The following is a 23,687-nucleotide window of genomic DNA, read 5'->3' as shown; positions in this document are numbered from 1 at the left end:
AAGTAAATCTGAATCAAGAATTGTATTCTATTCACGCTTTTTCTCGATAAGGGGAACATTTATAGGAAAGGAACAACTTGCATTAGGTGACGCGTGCCAAGTGTAGCGAAAGCGTGCCAAAACTGTGTCAATGGGGGTAGAAACTCAACCAAACGTCATGGAGACTGAGCCAAGCGAGGTCAGAATTGTGAGGCAAAAATACCGTTCTGAGATGTACACCAGGTGGCAGAAAGTGGGCATCCCACTTTTTTTAAGCAGCCAACAATACAAACTTTATAAACACTACTATGCTAATACAAAACTCCAAAGATATTTGAATTTTACAAAATCTTCATGATTTTAAGATCCAATAGTTTTTCAGAAATCTAATGAAGGACCGAGTTTCAAAAATGGTAGTTTAAAAATTACAACATGACTGTTTAGCGATTACATTAAAAATGAATAGTCTAAAAGGTATGTTCACCAGGCTTTCAGAAATGACTTCTGTCCGGAATGAGTAAAAAAATGAAAACAAAGAATGACTTTAAAACTTAGGCAAAAATTATTCTACGCATGAGGAGGGCTCTCATACTATGAATCTCTCCCCCTAATCCCTGTTTACACAAGAGATTTATCTGTGCTTATCAGAGCATCTAAAGTAAAATTATTTTAGATTGCAAAAAATAAAGCCAGCTGATTATTGCATGTATCTTAAATACCAATTCCTTATCAATGTGTCTTAATAAACAATTTTCATTGTCCAAAGTGAATGCTGGTAAATACTAAGCCTTTTCTTATTCATAGCATTCCGATGGAAACTTTAAAGCCTTCATCAACAGTAAATGTACAGCCTGTACCTATTATTAGTAGATATCGACAGTAATTATAAGCTTCCATATAGCGCTCTCGTTTCTCATGCTGTCTCTTTTAATGCTAGCTATACAGTTCTCTTAATTAAAGATTTTAGCATGTTCTTTCTACAATGTTCCAATGATTAGGCGTACTATAATAGCTTTCCCTTTTTTAGCCAAGAATTAATTCTCTAATCTAATATCCCCTAATCATAAATACCACATCAGCTAATTACGGTAGGGAGACCTTAGACACAATATCAGGAAATCAAATAAGCTGTAATTATAGTATAAGGAGGCACGTACCGATCACATTTAGATGAAAATCTAGCCATATTCGAGGCTCTGTGCTGACTTGGCATTCATAAATCCCAACATCACGCGGTTGAACGTATTTAATCTGTAATATCCATTCTTCATCGCTTCCTTGCAGTTGGGCAACCCCTGGCTGCACTATAGAAAAACGCTGATCTGTTGTATATGTGAAATGACCAGCAGTAAGGACGTGCAAATCTCGTTGCCGTATCCATGTCACCTGGAAAATAACTTAAGTAAAGGCTTTAAAATACAGTAGCGACAGATTAGTGATGTCGATTGGGAGAGGGGGAAGTAGATATTGGTTCACCCTAGAGTTTTCCCTCGATTTAAAAAAACATATTTTTGGTATATTCGTCAAAAAGAGAAAAAAAATCCCCTCCTAGATTTTTAAAATGCATTCCCCCCCCATTGTAGTAAATTAGCACTACTCCTTAGACCTCCAAAAAAACCATCACTAGTGTGCTTTTTAGAGATGTGTGCTCTAAAAAGCACACTAAAAACTATTCTAGTATTCTAGGTTTTCTAAAACTATTCTAAAACTATTCTAAAACTTTCTAAAAACTATTCTAGTTTTCTAGTAAAACTATTCTATTCTCACACTAAACTATTCTAATAATAGAATAGAGCACACTAAACATTCTATTGTTTTTTCAACTAAATTCCCGAAACAGCAGGGAGTGGGAGCGTATTTTTCAAAATCTAAGGGGGTTAACTTTTTTTGTTATTATTTACTTCAATCAAAGTATCAAAAGAAGGTATTTCAAAGAAAACAAAAAAAGTTACTTTCAAAATCCACATGGATGTGAATAAAAATATAGGGATAACAATTGTCTCTCCTGTTCCTCGTCCAATTGGCATATTTGCTTTCAAGAACTCTTTTCTAAGATCTCTCTTACTATGTCAGGTGGTTTCCTAGTGAAAATTAAACATTATTTAGGGAAAAATAATTGAATTTTCGAAAATTTCAAGGTGCTTCCTTTTTGTCATCCACCCAGCTACACTTTATATCTTAAATTTTTGCTAGTTTTCTTTTATTTGCTTTCTCTTGGCTTAAATAATTTTCAAATAGTAAGTAAATAAAAATTTTATGGAAAATCAGCAGAATTTGGGATTTGAATTTGTTATATAATGATAAGACAAAATCAATTCAAAAACGCGAATATTGTCGAGCCAGGATAATAACTAGAAATTACATGATTGGCTTTAACTGGCTCTTCATGATTATTATTACTGCTGTATTAGGTTATAACCCTTGAGAAATTAAAATTGCTATATTGTTCATACATTTCCGAGCTATATGTAGTTAACGAGCGATATCTCAAGCAAAACAACTAAATAGACTTCACAGTGGTGGAGATTGGCTATGACCATGGCTGAGTAAATTGAAGTATTAAAGAGTAACTGGCCTTTCATTTGTTTTTTTTCTAGCCTAAGCATGTAGGATGGATGATTGTTGAAACATGGGAGAAAGTAAAGTGATTGATGGGTCCTTCAAGAATGGTTTTTTTCTCCAGCCTAAGTAAGTAGGATGAAAGATCATATGAAACTGGGAGAATTTGATCGTGATTCCCCAAGATGTAGTGCACGTTTTAAGCACCTGATCGCATAATACACAACCCTTGTTGCAGCACCATTAATAACCCTAGGTACTAACCAGATCTAAATCCAAAACTCATCAGATCCACGTTACCGAGGTAGACATCAAATCTAAATTTCAATGTGGTCATTCAGTAAAAACGAATTTCGAAGGACCACCAATCCACAGAACCAGAAAAGTTTTTTTTTTTCATATTTTACAAAAGAGGAATGCATATACCTTGTTCAGAATCAAGCAACACTTTCGACTCATTTATATTTACAGATCATCTAGAGCAATGATTTCCACAATCCTCCTAATCGTAACTGTTCTTAGTTCTTTGAATTATTTTTGTGACCTAGCTTTCTTATCCGCCATATTTTTTTCTAAATTTTACCCGCAATAAAGACTTTCAAAATATATTTTTAAACTAAACAAAGTTGGTGACAGTTAGTATTCATTATTAATATGAAAATTGATCTTCATTCTGCTCAGCAAGGGTTTGGTTGAATATTTATAAAGACAAACCTCAGAACATTTTGCCTCGAAGATATTATCTTTGAGATAAATAATGAAATTTTATTCACCTTGCAATTCTAAATTAATCTTAATTAGTCAATAAATCGTGTAAGATAATAAAAAAAAAACTCCGCTTTGAACCCGGATCTCATCATTGAAGCATTGAGTAAAAGAATGTTATCTTTTTATTTCCATGAATTGATTCATTTCTTTTTATATTAAAAGACTCAGACGCATTTTGTTCGTAACCATTCCAATCCAATCATTTATTTTTCAATCATATACACATAACATACTAAGCATACAAATATCTGGCAGAGATATGCCAGATATATAGATATATAGGCGAGAATTTATAGTCAACCGCTATACGCCCTCTTGATTGATATCAAAGGGGCCTTTAATAATATTTCTCATGCATCTGCTCTGGTCACTTTAATCCATGCTGGATTGCCCCTACCTGTCATACGAGTCCTTCGCTCTTGGTATTCTGATTTAAAGATCCGTATCTGTCCGAGTTCGTCTTCATCTCAGTCCAAATTAATTCAAGTGGGTAGAGGAATTAGACAAGGAGGAATTAGTTCTCCTTATATATTCAATTCTTGTTTAGCTACTGCCCTTAATTCTCTTTCCTGCTCTTTTGTTTCATTATCTGGAAATCTGTCTTACATTGCATATGCTGATGACATTATCCTTCTAAGCCGGTCCAAGTCTAGTCTTGTTTCTAATTTTAATATTTTAATTAATTGTTAAAAAGGTTTGGGCCTTTCTATCAGTTTTGAAAAATGTCAATTTTTTGTTGTAAATTGTTTAGAGGATAATGTCAGGGCGACTCTCGATTGCGGCAATGGTGTTATTTTTCAGTCGTCGCCAATAGTCACTTATTTGGGATTACCTTATGCTGCTTCGAAAAGAGATTTTAAACCAGTCCTGGTTCAGCATGTTCAGATGGAAACTACGCAAGTAGTTTCCATCGTTTTCGGGCTATTTACCGTCGGGACGTCCTTGGTCGTATGTATAACGCTGTTGCTCTGCCTCACGTATTGTTCCCGTCACTCCTCTTCCGAAATTTCAGACCTTCTGATCTTTCGCCCATTAAAGTTTCTTATTTTAAATTTTGTAAATTTTTACTTGGTTTCCCCCTTTCTTTTAGTAAGACTGAGATTGTTTTAAAGCTTAATGTGAAGGATCCTGTTGTCTGTATAAAGAAAAAATATAAAACATTCGAAGATAAGGCGAAAATTAACCTTTTAGGCCACAGTTTATTTCCGTTTTCTAGTAACAGTTCCGGCTCTTCATGATTTATAGGCTAAACTATTTAGCAAGTGTTTTTGTATCTTTTTTTTTAAGTATTTGATCAATATTTGATAGGTTTTGATTGTAAGTGTTATCATTTTTTTTTCTTTATACTATATTGTAGCGTACTCCTCATTTTTTGAGGGAAATAAAGAAAATAAATAAATAAATAAATTAGTCAAAGTAAAAAAGAAAAAGACATAACACTAATCACTTACCAAACTACAGCAGACATCCCACCCGACGATAGCAAAATTCAATTTTTTTAAGCAGCAACGGGACAACAAGAGGAAAATGGAGACCCAAGAAAAGGACCCAAAAACAAAACAAAACAACAGAAACAACAGAGGTCCTAGCATTGAACCTTGAGGTACTCCAAATAATTTGACTGATTTTAACACAATGATTGAACATCGCCCCCGTTAATACAGTGAACTCTATATTTTAAATATGACATTCATAACACAGTAACCTAACCTCGTATGCCACAATTTGGCAATTTTTCATTTAAAATTACATGGCTTATAGTAATAAAAGCTTTCCGTATATTCTTAATATAGTAGCTGAAATTTCCTCCTTATCCAAGGCTTCCAGTAAAAACTGGGTTACTGCCAAAAGAGTATGTTCTGTGGAATGACCTCTGCGAAACCTGAATTGGGACTTACTAAAAAAAAGTATTCCCTTCAGGAGTATTAAAAATTCTTACATACAAACAACGTTCAGCAATCTTTCCAAAGCAGATAGGATACATATCGGCCAACAGTTAGACATGTCACTTATATTTCCCCCTTTGTGCAGTGCAATGACACCGGTCGACTTCATGCTAGAAGGAGAGGCGCCATTTTTGAAACAAAGATCAATTAAATGCTCAAGAAAATGAACTATACTAGGCATAATGGATTTAAGTGAATTTGTAGAAGATCCGTCAGTTCCTTCTGACTATCCATTTTTAGTTGATGAGGTACCATCATCAATTCAGTAGATGACACTGGGGGGAGCAATATAGATCGCTGAGTAGGGGGGGAGTAATAGGCTTTGGAAGTCAGCATAATTTGGTGCTAAATTTCAGGATGCCTATTCCGACGTCTGTTCACCTATTTTGGCAAAGTGAGCGAAAAATGGTGTAGCAAACCAGTGAAAAACAATGTAGAAAAAAAACATCATTAGCAAAGTTCAATTCACATTTTTTATGGCACTTGGTATTAACCAAGTGACATATAGCAGTCGCCAATTCTGTCGGTCTGTCTGTCTTTCTGTCGGTCTGTCTGTCGGTCTGTCTGTCTGTCGGTCCCGGTTTTGCTACTTTAGGCACTTCCAGGTAAGCTAGGACGATGCAATTTGGCAAGCGTATCAGGAACCAGACCAGATTAAATTGGAAATAGTCGTTTTCCCGATTTGACCATCTGGGGGGGAGTGGGAGCCCGGTTAATTCGCAAAAAATAGAAAAAATGAAGCATTTTTAACTTATCAGTGGGTGATTAGATCTTAATGAAATTTGATGTTTGTAATGATATCATGTCTCAGAGCTCTTATTTTAACTCCCGACCGGATCTGATGACATTGGGGGGAGTTGGAGGGGGAAAACCTAAAGTCCCGGTTTTGCTACTTTAGGCACTTCCAGGTAAGCTAGGACGATGAAATTTGGCAAGCGTATCAGGGACCGGACCAGATTAAATTAGAAATAGTCGTTTTCCCGATTTGACCATCTGGTGGGGGGAGAGTGGGGGCCGGTTAATTCGGAAAAAATAGAAAAAATGAAGTATTTTTAACTTATGAGCGGGTGATTGGATCTTAATGAAATTTGATGTTTGGAATGATATTGTGCGTCAGAGCTCATATTTTAAATCCCGACTGGGTCTGATGACATTGGGGGGAGTTGGAGGGGGGGAAACCTAAAATCTTGGAAAACACTTAGAGTGGAGGGATAGGGATGAAACTTGATGGGAAAAATAAGCGCAAGTCCCAGATACATGATTGACATAATTTGAACTGATTTGCTCTCTTTGGGGTAGTTGGGGGGGAGGGGAGTAATTCTTAAAAATTAGAAAAATGAGGTATTTTCAACTTACGAACGGGTGATCGGATCTCAATGAAATTTGATGTTTAGAAGGATATCGTGTCTTAGAGCTCTTATTTTAAATCCCGACCGGATCTGGTGATGGGGGCGGGGAGTTGGGAGGGGGAAACCTAAAACTTGGAAAACACTTAGAGTGGAGGGATCGGGATGAAACATGGTGGGAAAAATAAACAGAAGTCCTAGATAGATGATTGACATAAACGGAACGGATCCGCTCTCTTTTGGGTAGTTGGGGGGGGGGGGGGGTATTTCTGAAAAATAAAAAAAGTAGGTATTTTTAACTTACGAACGGGTGATCGGATCTCAATGAAATTTGATATTTAGAAGGATATCGTGGCTCAGAGCTCTCATTTTAAACCCGAACGGATCTGGTGACATTGGGGGGGGGAGTTGGGAGGGAGAAACCTAAAAATTGGAAAACACTTAGAGTGGAGGGATCGGGATGAAACTTGGTGGAAAAAAAAACACGAGTCCTAGATACATGATTGACATAACCAGAACGGATCTGCTCTCTTTGGGGTAGTTGGGGGGGGGGGGGGGTTAATTCTGAAAAATTAGAAAAAATGAATTATTTTTAACTTACGAACGGGTGATTGGATCTCCATGAAATTTGATTTTTAGAAGGATATCGTGTCTCAAAGCTCTTATTTTAAATCCTGACCGGATCTGGTGACATTGGGGGAAGTTTGGGGTGGGGAAACCTAAAATGATGGGAAACGCTTAGATTGGAGGGATTGGGATGAAACTTGGTTGGAAAAATAAGCAGAAGTCTTGCATACGTGATTTACATAATTGGAACGGATCCGCTCAGTTGCAGGGGGGGGGGGGTAATTCTGAAAAATAAGAAAAATGACGTATTTTTAACTTACGAAGGAGTGATCGGATCTTCATGAAACTTCATATTTAGAATGACCTCGTAACTCCAATATCTTATTTTAAATCTCAACCGGATCAAGCGTAATTGGGGGGGGGCAGTTGGGGGGACCGGAAACCTTAGAAAATACTTAAAGCGGTGAGATCAGGATGAAACTGGATGGGAAGAATAGAAACCTGTCTAAAATACGTGACTGACATAACTGGACCGGATCTGCTCTCTTTGGTGGAATTGGGGGGGGGGGGGTAATTTTGAAAACTGAGGTATTTGTAACTTACGAAAGGGTGACCAGATCTTAATGAAATTTGATATTTAGAAGGATCTTGTGCTTTAAAGTTCTAATTTCAAATTCCGACCAGATCCTATGACACTTGGGGGAGTGGGAGGGGGGAACCAGAATTCTTGGAAAACATTAAAATCGGAGTATTTATATCTTACGAATAGATGATCGGATCGTAATGAAATTTGATTTTTAGAAGGAATTCATGTCTCAGATCTCTTATTTCAAATCCCGACCAGGTCTTTTGACATTGTGGGGATTTGGAGGGAGAAATCTTGGAAAAACACTTGGAGTGTAGGAATCGGGATGAAGCTTGGTGGATAGAATAAACAAATGTCCTTCATACGTGATTGACAGAATCGTACTGGATTCGCTCTCTTTGGGGGAGTTGGGGGGAGGGGTTCAGTGATTTGGCGAGTTCGGTGCTTCAGGACGTGCTAGGGCGATGAAAATTGGTAGGCGTGTCAGGGAGCTGCACAATTTGACTTGATAAAGTCGTTTTCCCAGATTCGACCATCTAAGGGGCAAAAGAGAGAGGAAAAATTTGAAAAAAATTAGGTATTTATAACTTACGAGTGGGTGATCGGATCTTAATGAATTTTGATATTTAGAAGGACTTTGTGACTCAGAGCTCTTATTTTAAATCTTGACCGGCATTAAGCCTCTTATTTTCCTTTTTAAATCAATCTATTGATTCATAGAATTTTGTTAGAGCTCATACCATATGATCTCTTGGCTCTTAGCTCTTCTCGCCTCGTCACAAGTGCCATATGAGCTCTTAGCTCTTGTTTTTCTTCGAAAAGATTAGTATTCAGAATAAGAGGTATTATATAGTTGATAAGTATCACCAGTGAATCAAGTACTTCTTGTAACAGTCTTGGCAAATGGGTGAATACCGCAGTGCTTTCTCTTGCTTACATTACAAGCTCGCTACCTTTCTTTTAAAAGTCCTCTCTTGATCCGATTATGTCCGTTACTCTTTCCTCACAAATACTTCCATCTTATCATGTCTATCATGGGTCTTCCAGACATTGTCTTACAATGAGTCTTCCCCTGTTGTTGTTGATAGTTCTTTACTAGACAGAAGCTCTTCTTTGGTGTCTTCTAATCTCCCACTCGTACATCTCCCATCAAATAATAATCAGGAGCAAAACTAACATCGGTAGATTCATCAGGTTGAGAAGATAGGTCGAAAATACCTTTATTCTCATTAAATTTGTTCCATCCCATCCAGGGATATATCTCAAATGTGTCTCTGAATTGCGCTGTTGAACAAAGAAATGTTATGTATTTTAATTTAGCTCGTCCACCTAGAACTATTTTAACTTTTTTTCAGCAAGGTTTGATGATAGTTTCAGTAATTCTAATGTGCTTTTATGTCTGTGCAGCTTCTAAAGTAATATACTTGGCGCCAGAAAAGTAGAGCTTGTTTTTTTTTTTTTTTTTTTTTCTTTTTTTTTTATTTATTTTTTTTTTTTTTTTTTTTTTAGGTGTCCGAGTTAAATCTAACTTTTGTCTCTTCAGAACAGCCAAAACTACAAACTTTAAATAGTTCTCCGAATATTTTCATTTCGGCACGGCGTAAGTATCTAGAAAAAAAACACCTTTCGAAATAATAAAATGCTTACAAATTTGATACTGATAATATTTAGAGTTCCTTATTTACGAAACCTATAAATTACAGGAGAGTCTACATTTATGGTGAATATATCGAAGATGAATAGTGACAGGTTGTCAACATTATTTTGACAATAATCTGATCAAACAAGACACTAACTAGCAAGAAGCCTAAGAAACTATTCAAGCAGCCAACCAAAAGCATACCGTAATGACTTACCTGTCAAAAACAGTTATTCTGTTTAAAATATGTAATTAGATATCATTTTAACGGGGAAATATAGGGTCTCTATTCTAGGGTCTTTTGATTTAAGTATTCTTCTAAAAGGGTTGAAAGAAATCTGAGGAAAATTTTAACACCGCAGGTGAATTTTCAGTATAAACTTAAGATTTGACTTTCATCACAGCTAACATAACTTTTCCAAACGTAGTGACCGAGAAAGTTGAAGAAGTGATAATCGGCAACAAAAAGATCGATGAAATGGATAGCTTCATTTACCTGAGTATTACTATTTGTAAAGATGATAGGTATCGTGAAAATGTAAAGAGTTGTAGAGCCTACGCCAAGGGCGCTTTTTTCACAGCTTGGAAGAATAGAAATAAAAGTCAGTGAATCAGATAAGAATATTCATAGCTACAAATGCTTGTGAAGTAATTGCGAATAATCAACTATGAATAATTGGGAAGTAATAATAATTGTGAAGATTTGAAGAATGATTCTGAAACGAGGACACCTCAAAAGGCAGACGAAGATTTGTTAATTATTCCCAAGGGAACTGAAGAGGGATAGATTTAGGTATTCGTGTGACTGACCGTATATATAACAACAAACTGTAGGAAAAATGCGGTTCTATCCCACTCTGTTGGGATATAAGGAGAGATAGTTTAAGATGAGAAGGACTCGTTTTATAGATGAATATTATAGATGAGGGATGACAGATTGCCAAGAGATTGTAGTTTTTGGCCATTCATATAGAGCCATAAGAAAAGCAGGTCGTACACAAATTGGATGGGAAGAAGTCATAAGGAAGAATAAAAAAAAATTGAGACTTTATCGGGGAGGATATAGAATGAAGCTTGGAGAAGATTTCGGCAGATGGGGTCATGCGCAACCATGTTAACCTCAGGTACATTGGTGCTACAGTCAGCTGTTAGTAGTTGTAAAAGAAAGTAAATACACATTTTTTTAGTGATGTTTACAGGTTTTAGGAGTATTATATGACACGTATAAGGTGAAAAATTCTAGAGGTGTCCCAGAAAAAAAGGTTTGTTTTGCTTTTTCCCCCAATTCAACCATAGTTTCGATTTCTGTTACAAAACAATCATTTAATTTCTGATATTGTTAATTCCACATCCGATAAGGATTATTCAATATAGACATTGAAAGGAGAATACTGTAGGGAAGCCTATAGTTTACAAACGATCTATTATCAACCAAGTTTGTCTAGCTGTAAGAATTTTGATGACACTATCTACAGATCTGTGGATAGCATTGTAACATGGGCTATCCTAAAACAGAATATTACTTTGCCTATTCTCTGTACAAAAAGCCTCCGATTACATTTCTGTTTTATTCAAGAGCTTCTGTGCATGTGTGATATAATCCAAGTTCCTGCTTGTAGATTACAGTCCAAAATCATAGTATACTAAGTACATTTTACACAAAAGGGGTTTGGTTTTCGCAAAAAGTTTGTACCCAAGAGTTTAAAAAAGGTAGAATACATTTCTTCACATATTACTTTTAGCTTCTACTACGATTTATGTAAAACGATGTCTGAGCCTGTTTACCACTTCCACCGAGCCCATATTCACTACTCTTTTCTTCTTCGCCATTAATCAGAAAGAAGTTTAATGGCGATTCCCTCAAGACGCAAGTGTTTTTGATTTTCTTCAAGATGCAGGTTTTTGTTACATAATAGGGAATGTTTTCTTCAAGATACAGGTGCTTGTTACGTAATTGTTTACCCAAAGTTAAGGATGACGTAATAGTGCATTATTCGTTAGAATCCTGGGCCCACCAGTCAAGTGGGGAGCCCCCGGTCGTAAATGAGGACGGAACATATTTGGGTGTTAAGTAATACTTTAGGAGATGTTTTTTCTTCAACAAGTTTTTATTCAAGCTGTTTTTCTTCGAGATGTTTTTCTTTAAGATTTTTTCTTTGAGATGTTCTTTTCCTAACGATGTTTTTCTCAAGGAACCACTACAATCCAATGACCTCAAACATTTTTGTCTGCTGCAGGACACTAATGTAACACCAGGGACTTATAAACAATGGAATGACACCTTAGACAGCTGGACCAGCAAATTATTCATAATGTTATATCCCAGGAAATAAGTCCTTTGCGATAAGGTGTTTCCCTGCTCGGAGAATTCTCTGCACTGTTTCTAGAATTATACAGCTATGGATTGCAAGTCTCCTATCTCTAGAAATATTCCCCATGGAAGGAAAAAAATTGAGTAGTGGAAATGGGCTTTGGGGAATGTTATTGTTATATATTTGACACACACGCGGATGTTACATCATAGTTGTGAAAATTTACTTAAGATTGATGGCGTTGTTAATTTGATACATTAATCAGAGCAAATGATGAAACCATTGGATGACTTAATAAGAACTGAATCAATATCCATAAGTCATGACTGTTCTTGACTCGTAACGCTCTGTGTCTCATGCGTGGTATTTCAAGCAAGAATCCGTTTTTTTGTCCCAAACATCCATATTTTTTAACCCAAAGAAACTTGTTTTGAAGGATGGATTTGATTATCTTCATCTCGTTTCGAGCAAAACCACAATTAGAAACGTTAATTTGCAAATGTTATTCAATTTTCGAAAATCAAAAAAGTTCATGCCCCACCCTGGCAATATGTAGATTACCTGTGGCATCCCTGTGATATATATCATCAGGTAGTCCCCTCCTTGTATTTTAGATACGGCTCTTAAGCCTTAAGATTGCTCCTTACTTTTAGAAAAACATCTAATCTATTTCAGTTTCTTTTCGTCTTTAATTTCATATTTCCTTTGTGTTCGAAAGGGCATAGAATTTAAAAAATTGTCTTGAATCAGCCTTTTCCTTATCCTTTTCAACCATTGGTTTTGTATATTGTCCCCTGTAACAATAAAACCTTCTAAAACATGAAGGAATTGCCTTCTAAAAATAGGGCAAACCTCTCTTTACATTTTAGATATGCCTCTTAAGTTTGAAAATCGCTCCTTATCCTTAGCAAAACAGGACGACGCTCGCGTGGGTATTACGTAATACTTGAGGTGATGTGTTTTTTCTTCAAAAAGGTTTTTTCCTCGAGGTGTTTATTTCTTTAAGATATTTTTCTTTAAGTCTTTTTCTTCGAGATGTTCGTTCACGATGTTTCTTCGAGAGATCACAACAAAGGTTCTTGTCCGCTGCAGGAATCGAACGTATGACGAGGGATCGACACCCAATAGAATGACGCCATAGACTCCTAGATAAGCGAATTATTTCTAATGTCATGTAACGAGAAATAAATCCTACGTGATAAGGTGTTTCCCTGCTCGGAGAATTCTCTGTACAGTTTCTAGATTGATAAAGCTATGGATTGCATGTCTCCTATCTCTAAAAATGTTTCCCATGGAAGAAAAAATATTCTAGTAGTGAAAATGAATTTTAAGGGATGTTATTATTATGCATTGGACACACACGTGGATACTACATGACACCTATGTAAATTTACATGAGATTGACAGTATTGTTTATTTCATCTATTTCTCAGAGCCAATGATGAAACCTTTGCATGAGATAAAAAGAAATGAATTAATATCCGTCAGCCATGACTGTTCTGGGCACGCGACACTCTGTGCCTCAAGCGTGGCATTTCAAGCAAGAATCCATATTTTGTCAAAATCATCCACATTTCTTAAGCAAACGCAAATAGTTTTGAAGCATGGATTTGATTATGTTCATCCCGTTTCGAGTAAAACCACGGTTTGAAGCAATAATTTGCATATTTTTATTTTTCGAAAATCAACACAGTTTATGCCCCAATGTGTGGCTTTTCGGGGGCATAACTGTGATATATATTATCTGGCAGCCCCCTCCTTGCATTCTAAATTTGGCTCTTAAGTTTTAACATCACTCCTTACTTTTAGAGAAACATTTGATCTATTTCAAAATCTTTTAGTCTAAAAGTTTATATTTTCTTATTGTTTAAAAGGGCATAGAATTTAAATATTTTCTTGAATCAGCCTTTTCCTTATCCTCTTCAACCATTGGTTTCATAAAATTGAAAACATGGAGAAAGTGCCTTCTGATATTAGGGCGAATCGCTCCTCACATTTTAGATATGGCTTTTAAGTTTTAAATCGCTTCTTACTCTTAGAAGAACATTTGATGTATTTCAATATCTTTTCGTCTTTAATTTTATATTCCTTTCCCTAGCCTTTCCCTTATCCTCCTTTATATAGCCTTTCCATTATACTCCTTAGCCAGTTGTTTTATATATTTTCCTCTGTAAAATTAAAACGTTACTAGACATACAGAAATTACCTTGTAAAAACAGGGCAATCCCCTCCTTGCATTTTGGATATGACTTAAGTTTTAACATCGCTCATTGCTTTTAGCAAAATATTTGATCTATTTCAATATGTTTTTGAATTTAATTTTATATTTCGTTATTTTTAAAAAGGGCAGAAAATTTCAAATATTTTTGAATAGGCTTTTCCCTCATTTTATTCAACCAATGGTTTTATATATTAACCCCGTAAATTAAAATTAACCCCGTAAAAAATCATACAGAAATTACCCTTTAAATACAGGGGAATACTCTCCTTGTATTTTAGATATGGTTCTTAGGTTTTAACATCACTCCTTAATTTTAGCAAAACGCTTTTTATATATCAATATCTTTTCGTCTTTAATTTTTTATTTCCTTATTATTAAAAAGGGCTTAGAATTTTAGACATTCTCTTGAATGAGCCTTCTCCTTATCTCGAGTGATTTTGTAAAAATCGGCTGCACGATGGTATGGTATCATGTGGTACCCCTCATCATCACTTAAGCGTTTTCTAACGTTTTCTAACTTCATGGGAATTCCAAGTCAGCGACACACTGTAGCTGGGCTGTGGTACTATCTGGAATACATTATCATTCATAAAGCACTTTCAACCATTTTTCTAATAGAAATAGCCACACAAAGCGTATAAAATCAATCGTTTAAACTTAAAGGGAAATTCCCAATATTGTTTTTTCTGATGACTCGTGGCAATTCACGCCATATTGGTCTAGCTTCCCTTCGGAACAAATTATTATTCAAAAAATGTTTTCTGACCCTTCAATACCCTTAGAGATATCTTTTATTTGATCAATGGGAACATACCATTTAGTTATTAGATCGTGAAATTCTATGTCAATCCCCACCCTGTGGCACTCTCTACCTGCCTCTTGGAGCCCTATGGCCCGTATTATAATTGCTATGGCATTTTTAGACTTTTTCTTGATAAAGATAGTTATTCAATTCCATTGGTTTATGGAATGGTTGATCTGCACATCTTCTTAGATTTTCAAGCATCAACACAATTCACGCCCCAATGTGGATGCCCTGTAGCATCTTGTAGCACACATTATGTTTCCTAAGGCATTTTCAGCCTTTTTTCTACAAAAATACCAATACCACAGTGGAGACACACACACAGGGTCAGACGCACAAACACACAAAAACAGACGCAGAGACAAAAAAAACATACAAACACACATTGTTAGACAGACAAAGACCGAAACAGAGACAGGCAAACACATGGTCAACCACACAAGCTCGGTAAAAGAGAGAGAGATAGAGAGACAAAAACACACAAATAACACACAGTCTCAGACAAACAAACACACAAAGACAGAAAACAGAGACAGAACAGCCCAAAGACAGACACACAGGCACAAAAAGAGAGAGGCATAGAAAGGCAAAGAAACAGTAAGACAAACAAGCATGGAGAGAGAAAAAGAGCAAAAAAACACACAGGCACAAACAAATAGATTCAGACATATGAACCAGCAAAGAAAGACACTGAGACAAAAACACACAGAATCACTCTGAGTCAGACAAAAAAAAACACAAAAAGACAGACACAGAGACAAAAACACCGAGTAAAACAAACAGGCACAGATAAAGAGACAAAAACACACTCACACAAACGCACAGAGTCAGAGACACAAACACACAAAGACGAACACAGAGACACGCAAGCCTACAATTAGACACACGGGCAGTGAGAGAGAGAGATAGAGAGACAAAAACAAAAGCAAACATGCAGAGTCAGACATAAAAGCACCAACAGAGAGACAAAACACACACAAATACACACACACAGACGCAGAGACAAAATCACACAGAGACAGACACACAGGTACAAAGAGAGAGAGACAAAAACACACACACAAAAACACCCAGAGTCAGAAAAACAAACACATAAAGACAGATACAGATACAGGTAAACTCACAGTTAGACACACATGGACGAAGAGAGAGAGAACAAAAACACAAAGTCAGACAGACAAAAACAGACACAGAGACAGGCAAATACATGGTAAAACACAGGGACGGTAAGAGAGAGACAAAACACAAAAACAACACACAGAGTCAGACAAATAAACAAAAAGATACAGACACATAGACAGGCAAACCCACAGTTAGACGCACAGTCATGGAAAGAGAACGACAAAAAGCAGACATAAATACACATAGTCAGACATATAAATGCACAACGACTGACACAGAGACAGGAAAACCCACGGTCACATACAAAAGCAAGGAGAGAGAGAAACAAACACACACACACGCACAAACACACAGATTCAGACATATGAAGACACAAACACAGACACTGAGACCAGAACACACAAAACCTTTAGAGTCAGACGCCAAAGCACACACACACAGAGAGAGAGAGAGAGAGAGAGAGAGAGAGAGAGAGAGTCAAAAACACACACAAACACAAAGAGTTGAACATACGAACACTCAAAGAAAGACACAGAGTTAGGCAAACACATAGTCAGACAAACAGCTACTGAGACAGAGAGTCAAAAACACACACAAACACACAGAGTTAGACACACAAAAAGACAGAAACAGAGAAAGGCAAACACGTAGTGAGAGACGGAGAGAGAAAGACAATAAACACACTCAAACAAACAGAGTCAACAAATAAACAAACAAGGAAAGAGACACAGACAAGCAAACACACGGTAAGACACACAGGCTCAGAGAGAGAGAGAGAGAGAGAGAGAGAGAGAGAGAGAGAGAGAGAGAGAGAGAGAGAGAGAGAGAGAGAGAGAGAGAGAGATAACCATTTTGTTCAACGTAAATGTTCAAGAAATGAAGACACATTAACTTTTTTTTTTTTTTTTTAATTAACTTAAAGCTTTACAAAAAGAAAGAGAGAGTGAGAGAGAGAGAGAGAGAGAGAGAAAGAGAGAGAGAGAGAGACGCATAAATACACAAAGACAGACACAGACACAAGCAAACATACGGTCAGAAACACAAACACGGAGAGAAAGTGAGATACAAAAACACACATAAGCAACACGGAGTCAGAAACACAGGCACATACACAAACACCGATCCAGAGACAGGCAAACAAACAGTCAGAAAAACAGGCCCGAAGAAAGAGAGACAAAAGAATGCATACAGACACACTTCTGTCTGTCTCTCTCTTTCTCTCTCCGTGCCTGTATGTCTGACTGTGGGTTTGCCTGTCTATTTGTCTGTCTTTGCGTGTTTGTGTCTGTGTGTTTTTGTCTTTGTGCCTATATGTCTGGCTTTGTGTATTTTTGTCTCTGTGTCTATCTTCATGTGTTTGTTAGTCTAGCTCTGTGTGTTTGTCTGTGTGAGTGTGTTTGTGTGTATAGTTGTGTATGTCTTTATCCTTGCTTGTGTGTCTGACTATGTTTTTCCCTGTCTCCAGGTCTGTTTTTGTGTGTCTGACTCTCTCTGTTTGTGTATATTTTTTGTCTCTCTCTTGGTGCCAGTGTGTCCATCTGTGGGTTTGCCCACCTCTGTGTCTGTCTTTGTGTGTTGTTGTCTCTCTCTTTCTGTGCCTGTGTGTCTGACTATTAGTTTGCCTGTCTCTGTGCGTTTTATTTATCTGACTCCGTGTGTTTGTGTATTTCGTCTCTCTCTCTCCGTGCTTGTTTCTCTGACCATGTGTTTACCTGTCTCTGTACCTGTCTTTGTGTATGTGTGTGTTTGTGTGTGTTTAACTGTGTTTGTGTTCGTGTGTATTTTCTCTCTCTCTCTCTTTGATTTTGTTTGTCTGACCGTGTGATTGCCTGTCTCTGTGTCTTTCTCTGTGTGTTTGTGTTTGTTTTTGTCTCTCTATCTCCGTGGCTGTGTACCTGACTGTGTGTTTGCCTTTTTTGTGCCTTTCTTTGTTTGATTTTGTGTCTGACTGTATGTTTTTTGTGTTTTTGTCTCATTGTCTTTCATTGTTTATTTATGTGTCTGACTCGGTGTGTTTTTGCGTGTTTGTGTTTGTCTCTCTCTGTCTCCGTGCCTATGTGTCAGACTGTGGGCTTGCCTGTTTCTGTGTCTGTCTTTGTGTGTTTGTTTGTCTGACTATCTTTGTTTGTCTGTGTGTTTTTACTTTTTCTCACCGTATCTGTGTGTTTGATCGTGCGTTTGTTTGTGTCGGTGTCTGTCTTTGTATGTTTGTTTCTGACTCTGTGTGTTTGTGTATGTGTGTTTTTGTCTATCTCCCTTTACCTGTTTATCTGATCTTATCTGTTTTTGTTTCTGCATCTGTCTTTGTGTGTTCGTGTTTATGACTGTGTGTGCTTGTGTGGGTGTTTTTCTCTCTCTCTCTTTTTCTCTCTCTCTCTCTCTCTCTCTCTCTCTCTCCATCTCTCTCTCTCTCTCTCTCTCTCTTGACTGTGTATCTGATTGTGTTATTGCCTGTCTCTGTGTCTGTTTTTGTGCGTTTGTATGTCTGACTCTATCTGTTTGTGTATGTTTTTGTCTCTCACTCTCTCCTTGCCTGTATTTCTGACTATGGGTTTCCCTGTTTCTGTGTCTGTATTTGTGTGTTTATGTGTCTGACTCTGTGTGTGTGTGTGTTTTTTTGTCTCTCTCTCTCACCGCGCATGTATTTTTAACCATGTGTTTGCCTGTCTCTGTGTTTGTCTTTGTTTGTGTGTGTGTCTGACTCTGCGTCTTTTTTGTCTCTCTCTCCCTCTCTCTCTCTCTCTCTCTCTCTCTCTCTCTCTCTCTCTCTCTCTCTCTCTCTCTCTCTCCACGCATGTGTCTCTGACTGTGGGTTCGTCTGTCTCTTTGTCTGCGTTTGTGTGTCTGACTGTGTATTTGTGCGGTTTTTGCCTTTCTTTCTTTACCTGTGTGTCTGACTCTATATCTTTGTGTGTGTTTTTCTCTCTCGGTGCCTGTGTGCCTGACAATGTGTGTTTGTGTGTCTGAATCTCTGTTTTTCGTGCCTGTGTGTCTGATTGTGTGTTGGCCTGTCTCTGTGTCTATCTTTGTGTATCTGTGTGTCTGACTTTGTTTGTTTGTTTTTATGTTTTTGTCTCCCTCTCTTTGCTGCTTTTTGTATGTTTTGTATGTCTGTCTTTGTGTTTTCCTGTGTCTGGCTCTGTTTGCTTGTGTGTGCTTTTTTGTATCTCTTTCTCTCCTCGCCTTTTTATCTTACCATGTGTTTGCCTTTCTCTGTGTTTGTCTTTGTGTGTTCGTGTGTCTGACTCTGTGGGTATCTCTCTCTCTCATGTGTGTTCGTGTGTCTGACTCTGTGGGTATCTCTCTCTCTCACTCTCTCTTTCTCTCTCTCTCTTTCTCTGTCTCTCTCTCTCTCTCTCTGTCTCTCTGTCTCTCTCTGTCTCTCTCTCTCTCTCTCTCTCTCTCTCTCTCTCTCTCTCTCTCTCTCTCTCTCTCTCTCTCTCTCTCTCTCTCTCTCTCTCTCTCTCTCTCTCTCTCTCTGCCCTTATGTCAGACTTTGTCTGTTTGTGTAAGTGTTTTTGTCTAAGCGTCGGACTTTGCTAGTTTGCGTGTCTGATTCTGTGTATGTGGGTGTCTCCCGTTTGGTACTGATATATCTTAGGATTTTTTTAAAGAATGATAATGTCTGCTATAGGGTGCCACAGGTCATCCATATATTGCTAAGGTGGGGCGTGAAGTGTGTTGATTCTTGAAAATCTAAGACAACATGTATTTCAACGCTTCCAAAAACGATTGGAGCTAAAAATTATTCTTATAAAGAAAATATCTAAAAATGCTTTAGGACTAATAATGTGTGCTATAAAGTGCCAAGACCCAGCTAAAAAGTGTCACGGGGTAGGAATTGTCACAAAATATCACGATCTACTAATGAAACGGTCTATTCCCAGTGTTCTAAAAAACATTTCTTTCAGGTTTATCAAACGTCACAAAACGCCTTAGGAATGACAACGTGTGCCAGAGGGAAGCCATATTGTGCCCAGTTTGAATGAATTGTCATGCGTCATCAGAAGCAACGATATTGGGAATTTTTCATTAAGTTTAAACATTTGAATTTCGTTTGTAACGCTCTGTTTGGTCATTTCTTGTAGAAAATGGTTGAAATGCGTTATGAATGATAAGGTGTGCCAGAAGGTGCTAGAATCCAGCCACTGACTGGGAATTGCCATAGACTATCATGACCTAATAATGAAATGGTATGTTCCCACTGTTCAAATAAAAAACATATATCGGGATATTCAAACGGCAAAAATCACTTAAGTGATGATGACTGGTGCCAAAGGGTGCAATCGTGCAGTCAAATTTTACAAAATTGCTGGAGATAAATAGATGGCTCATTCGGGAAAATGTTTTATGTTCTATGCCTTTTTAACAATAAGGAAATATAAAATTAAAGACGAAATGTTACTGAAATACATCATATGATTTGCTAAAGGTAAGGAGAAATGTTAAGACTTTAGAGCCATATCTAAAATGCAAGAAGAGACTTGTTCTGTTTTTAGAAGGTAATTTTTGTATGTTTTAGACGGTTTTGATTTTACAGGGGAAAATATACAAAACCACTGGTTGAAGAGAACAAAGGAAAGGCTTATTCATGAAATTTCTTTAAATTCTATGCCCTTTTTAATAATAAGGAAATACGAAATTAAAGACTAACAAATATTGAAATGCATCAGATGTTATTTTCTGAAAGTAAGACGATCGATTTCTACAGTGGACAGAAAGTTTTTTTGCCATCGGATTATAAAGGTTCTCTGAGGAAGAAATCTTGAAGAAAGAATCTCGAAGAAAAAATATCTCGAAGAAAAAAAAACACCTTGAGCACAATAAAAAACGACTTGAAAGAAAAAGAACGCCTTGAAAAAAAACGCTTCGAAGGAAAAATGTATTTCAGAAAAAAACATCTCATAAAGTATTACGTAACACCCACGCGTGTGCAGTTTTCAGTTACCAACGGGGTTTCCCCCTTGACTGGCGAGGACTGACCTTTAGCAAGTTACGCAAGATTACATCATCCTCATAAATGGTAAACAATTACGTAACAAGCACCCTTGCATTGAAGAAAACACTCCCTTTTATGTAACAAGCACCTGCATCTTGAAGAAAATCTTAAACACCTGCGTTTTAAGGGAATCACTGTTAAACTTCTTCGTAATTAAAGGTGAAGAAGAAAATAGTAGTGGCTATGGGCCCAGTGGAAGTAATTGGGCTGTCACTACTGTTGAGGCCCAAAAGTAAAACAAAATAAAATCAGCTAAAGTGATTATTAGGGCACGGTTTCCCACAATGCGTCATAATACAGCTAGTATTTCTACTACTTGTAGCACTAATATTCTAAAATGACTAATTTTACCCCGAATTCTCTCACTACCTTACAACCACCATTATTCTAGTATCTAATCGTACCACGACGATTTATCACTCGATTATTCTTTCTTTGACTACTACTGTCACAAATTCCGGCTTCTTGACCAATTAGACCTGCACATGTCTTAGCGCGACTTCTACTGCCACCACCAGCCCTTTCCGTGTCAGTTCTTACTATGACTAATCACACGTCCGATTACTATTAATTTAAATTACAAACTATTTTCATTAGGACCTATTAGCCAAAGTTCGTGGAACATATCATGAAGAACTAAAAGACTTTAAATATGTTTAAAATCAGCTAAATCAACTAGAGTTCCAAACGTATATCCAATTTTTTTCAAATTCTTGGACGTTTTATTAAGAAGTGTGGAACATATATTTTCTCAAATCTCTTTATTAGAGAAATCAGTTTTCTGTACTGAATCAAACCCAAGTTGTTGTAAGTCAAAATTATAATTCAATTATTACAATTAAAGAGGTTTCCTAAATTGTCTCTAATCTTTACCTAAAAGGGATTTATTTGGCTTCTTCAAGGCGAGACCTCAAATACCGCTCAAGTGTTTTGGTACTTGGTTTATATTTTCCGAGACTTCAAAAAACCTTGACAGGTTTCTTGGATGGTCAAGCCTAATCCTCTTAACATTTTGTGTTTACGAAAAAAATGTAAAAATACCGCATTAACAATCTATGAATTATAAAGGTAACTGAAATTAAAATTATTTTGCCATTAGTAAAAGTAAAAAAAGGTAAGAATATTTTGGACTATAATTTAAAATTAAATTAATGAAATATATTTAAAATATTACTTTGATAAGTGATTTATAAAGCTTGAGTGGCAGCTCATGCTGACAATGGAAGGAAGTCTTGGGCTATGATATTTGATAAAAAAAAAAAAAATTCAACTGGAAATAAGGAGTAAAATTAAAACTTAAACAGATCGGAAACTGTTCTCTATGTAAGGGGAGTTACCCCCTCCTCAGTCTCCCGATCGTTACGATAAAGTTTTTTAATGCTTTTAAAAAGCTTCTTTTTACAAACTAACGACCTTTGAGTTTCAGCAGTCGTTTCTTAAGGCATTGATACAAAGAAGTCAAACTTTAGCATACAGAGTAATGGATTGAGGAGAGGTAACCTCCCTCATATATGCAATAATTTCAGTTGGTTTTTAGTTTTAATCTTACTCACATAATTTATGATAGTTTTTCAAACCAGGAAGGGATTTTACTTCCCTTCTAATGGAAAAATACTCCTGGTAAATACTCCTCTCCTAAAAAAAATTCCCCAAAGACTTACCGTATATTTCCCAATAAAAAATACCATGTGCAAACCATGGGTAAATTCCATAACTTAAAACCCCTTTCTCCAAGGGCTTTAGGGGTTCCAGGGGGTTTCAGCCCCAGAGGCTGTTGGACGTAGTTATTGGACTTTTTAACTCTGTTAAACAAAAGAATATCTCAAAATTTCGATCAGATATCTTTGGAGAAAAAAGGGCGTGGAAAGGAGGCTAGTTGCCCTCAAATCTTCTTAGTCACTTAATAAGGGCATTAGATAATTTAATTTCCATTTGAATGAGCCCTCTCTTAATCTTCAAGCTCCATTGTGTCGGTACAATCACTCCAGGGAAAAACTTCATGGCTCTTGACTTTACAACTCTTTGTCGTGAATTACAAGATTTAAGAAAAGATTAATGCTCTAACAATGCGGGGTCAAATGATTGGTTTGTTTCGGTAATTGTTTCGAATAATAATGAAACAAATGATAATTTTGCAAATATATTGAATGAGAATGACGTATAGTGATGGAGGGTACCTGAAATATTTATTATTTTTTTTCTATTTATGTATTTTATTTTGTGGAGACTGCTGGATTGTCTATTTATGTGTTAAAAGAATAATTTCATTTGTTGCCATGGCCGTGTTTTTTGTTTGTTTTTTTTTGGGGGGGGGGGGGTAAGTATCCATTTATATCTATCTATCTTGGTTCTCCACATTTTCAAAATTTCAAAGCCCAAAACTGGTTAACTTAAGACAAAGTCTTTTCCAAAAAAATCTTCATCTCAGCCTGTTTGCCTTTAATCCTGACTTAATGCGTAAAAAGGTCAATCCCTATTACCAACATAAGAAAAGGTTTTTAAATGCGAAGAACTTCCTTATCCCGTCAACTTTTGTCAGTGCAGCTCCGTGCAGCTCATACTTTTATCACCTCAGTTATATGCTCACATGCTTATATATTCATTTGATTATCATTTAACAAGTACACTACAACTTATAAGTTAAGCTACTTACCGCCCTTCCTCCGAGATTAAACACTCGACACTCAAGGTAAGCTGATTGCCCTGCCAGTGCTGTAATGTTACGATGTGACCTTGGATCAAATATAGGCTGTGGTCCTTCTCTGTCCCGGTTTGGGTCTGACTCGCGTCCTTGTAGTGGAATAGAATCCTTTCCCTGTGCTATACCAGAACCTAGAA

General features: G+C 36.7%; 1 protein-coding gene across 2 annotated transcripts in view; it reads right to left on the bottom strand.

Annotated features, from left to right (window-relative positions):
• The window catches only part of LOC136038145 (zwei Ig domain protein zig-8-like), a 108,388-nt gene that overhangs the window by 26,927 nt on the left and 57,774 nt on the right, over window positions 1–23,687 (bottom strand). Inside the window, exons 3-4 of one of the 2 annotated variants that reach the window (XM_065721185.1) lie at window positions 23,503–23,681; window positions 1,137–1,365 (exon numbers count right to left, since the gene is read on the bottom strand). In XM_065721185.1, the coding sequence (XP_065577257.1) occupies window positions 1,137–1,365; window positions 23,503–23,681 (408 nt within the window). The remainder of the gene's footprint in view (window positions 1–1,136; window positions 1,366–23,502; window positions 23,682–23,687) is intronic. The other variant, XM_065721186.1, reaches the window with a different exon arrangement.

Source organism: Artemia franciscana, chromosome 17, assembly GCF_032884065.1.
Source record: "Artemia franciscana chromosome 17, ASM3288406v1, whole genome shotgun sequence".
In the NCBI taxonomy this organism is placed as follows: Eukaryota; Metazoa; Arthropoda; class Branchiopoda; order Anostraca; family Artemiidae; genus Artemia; species Artemia franciscana.
Note: the sequence above shows the minus strand (reverse complement) of the source record. Positions and strands in the feature narration are given on the sequence as shown.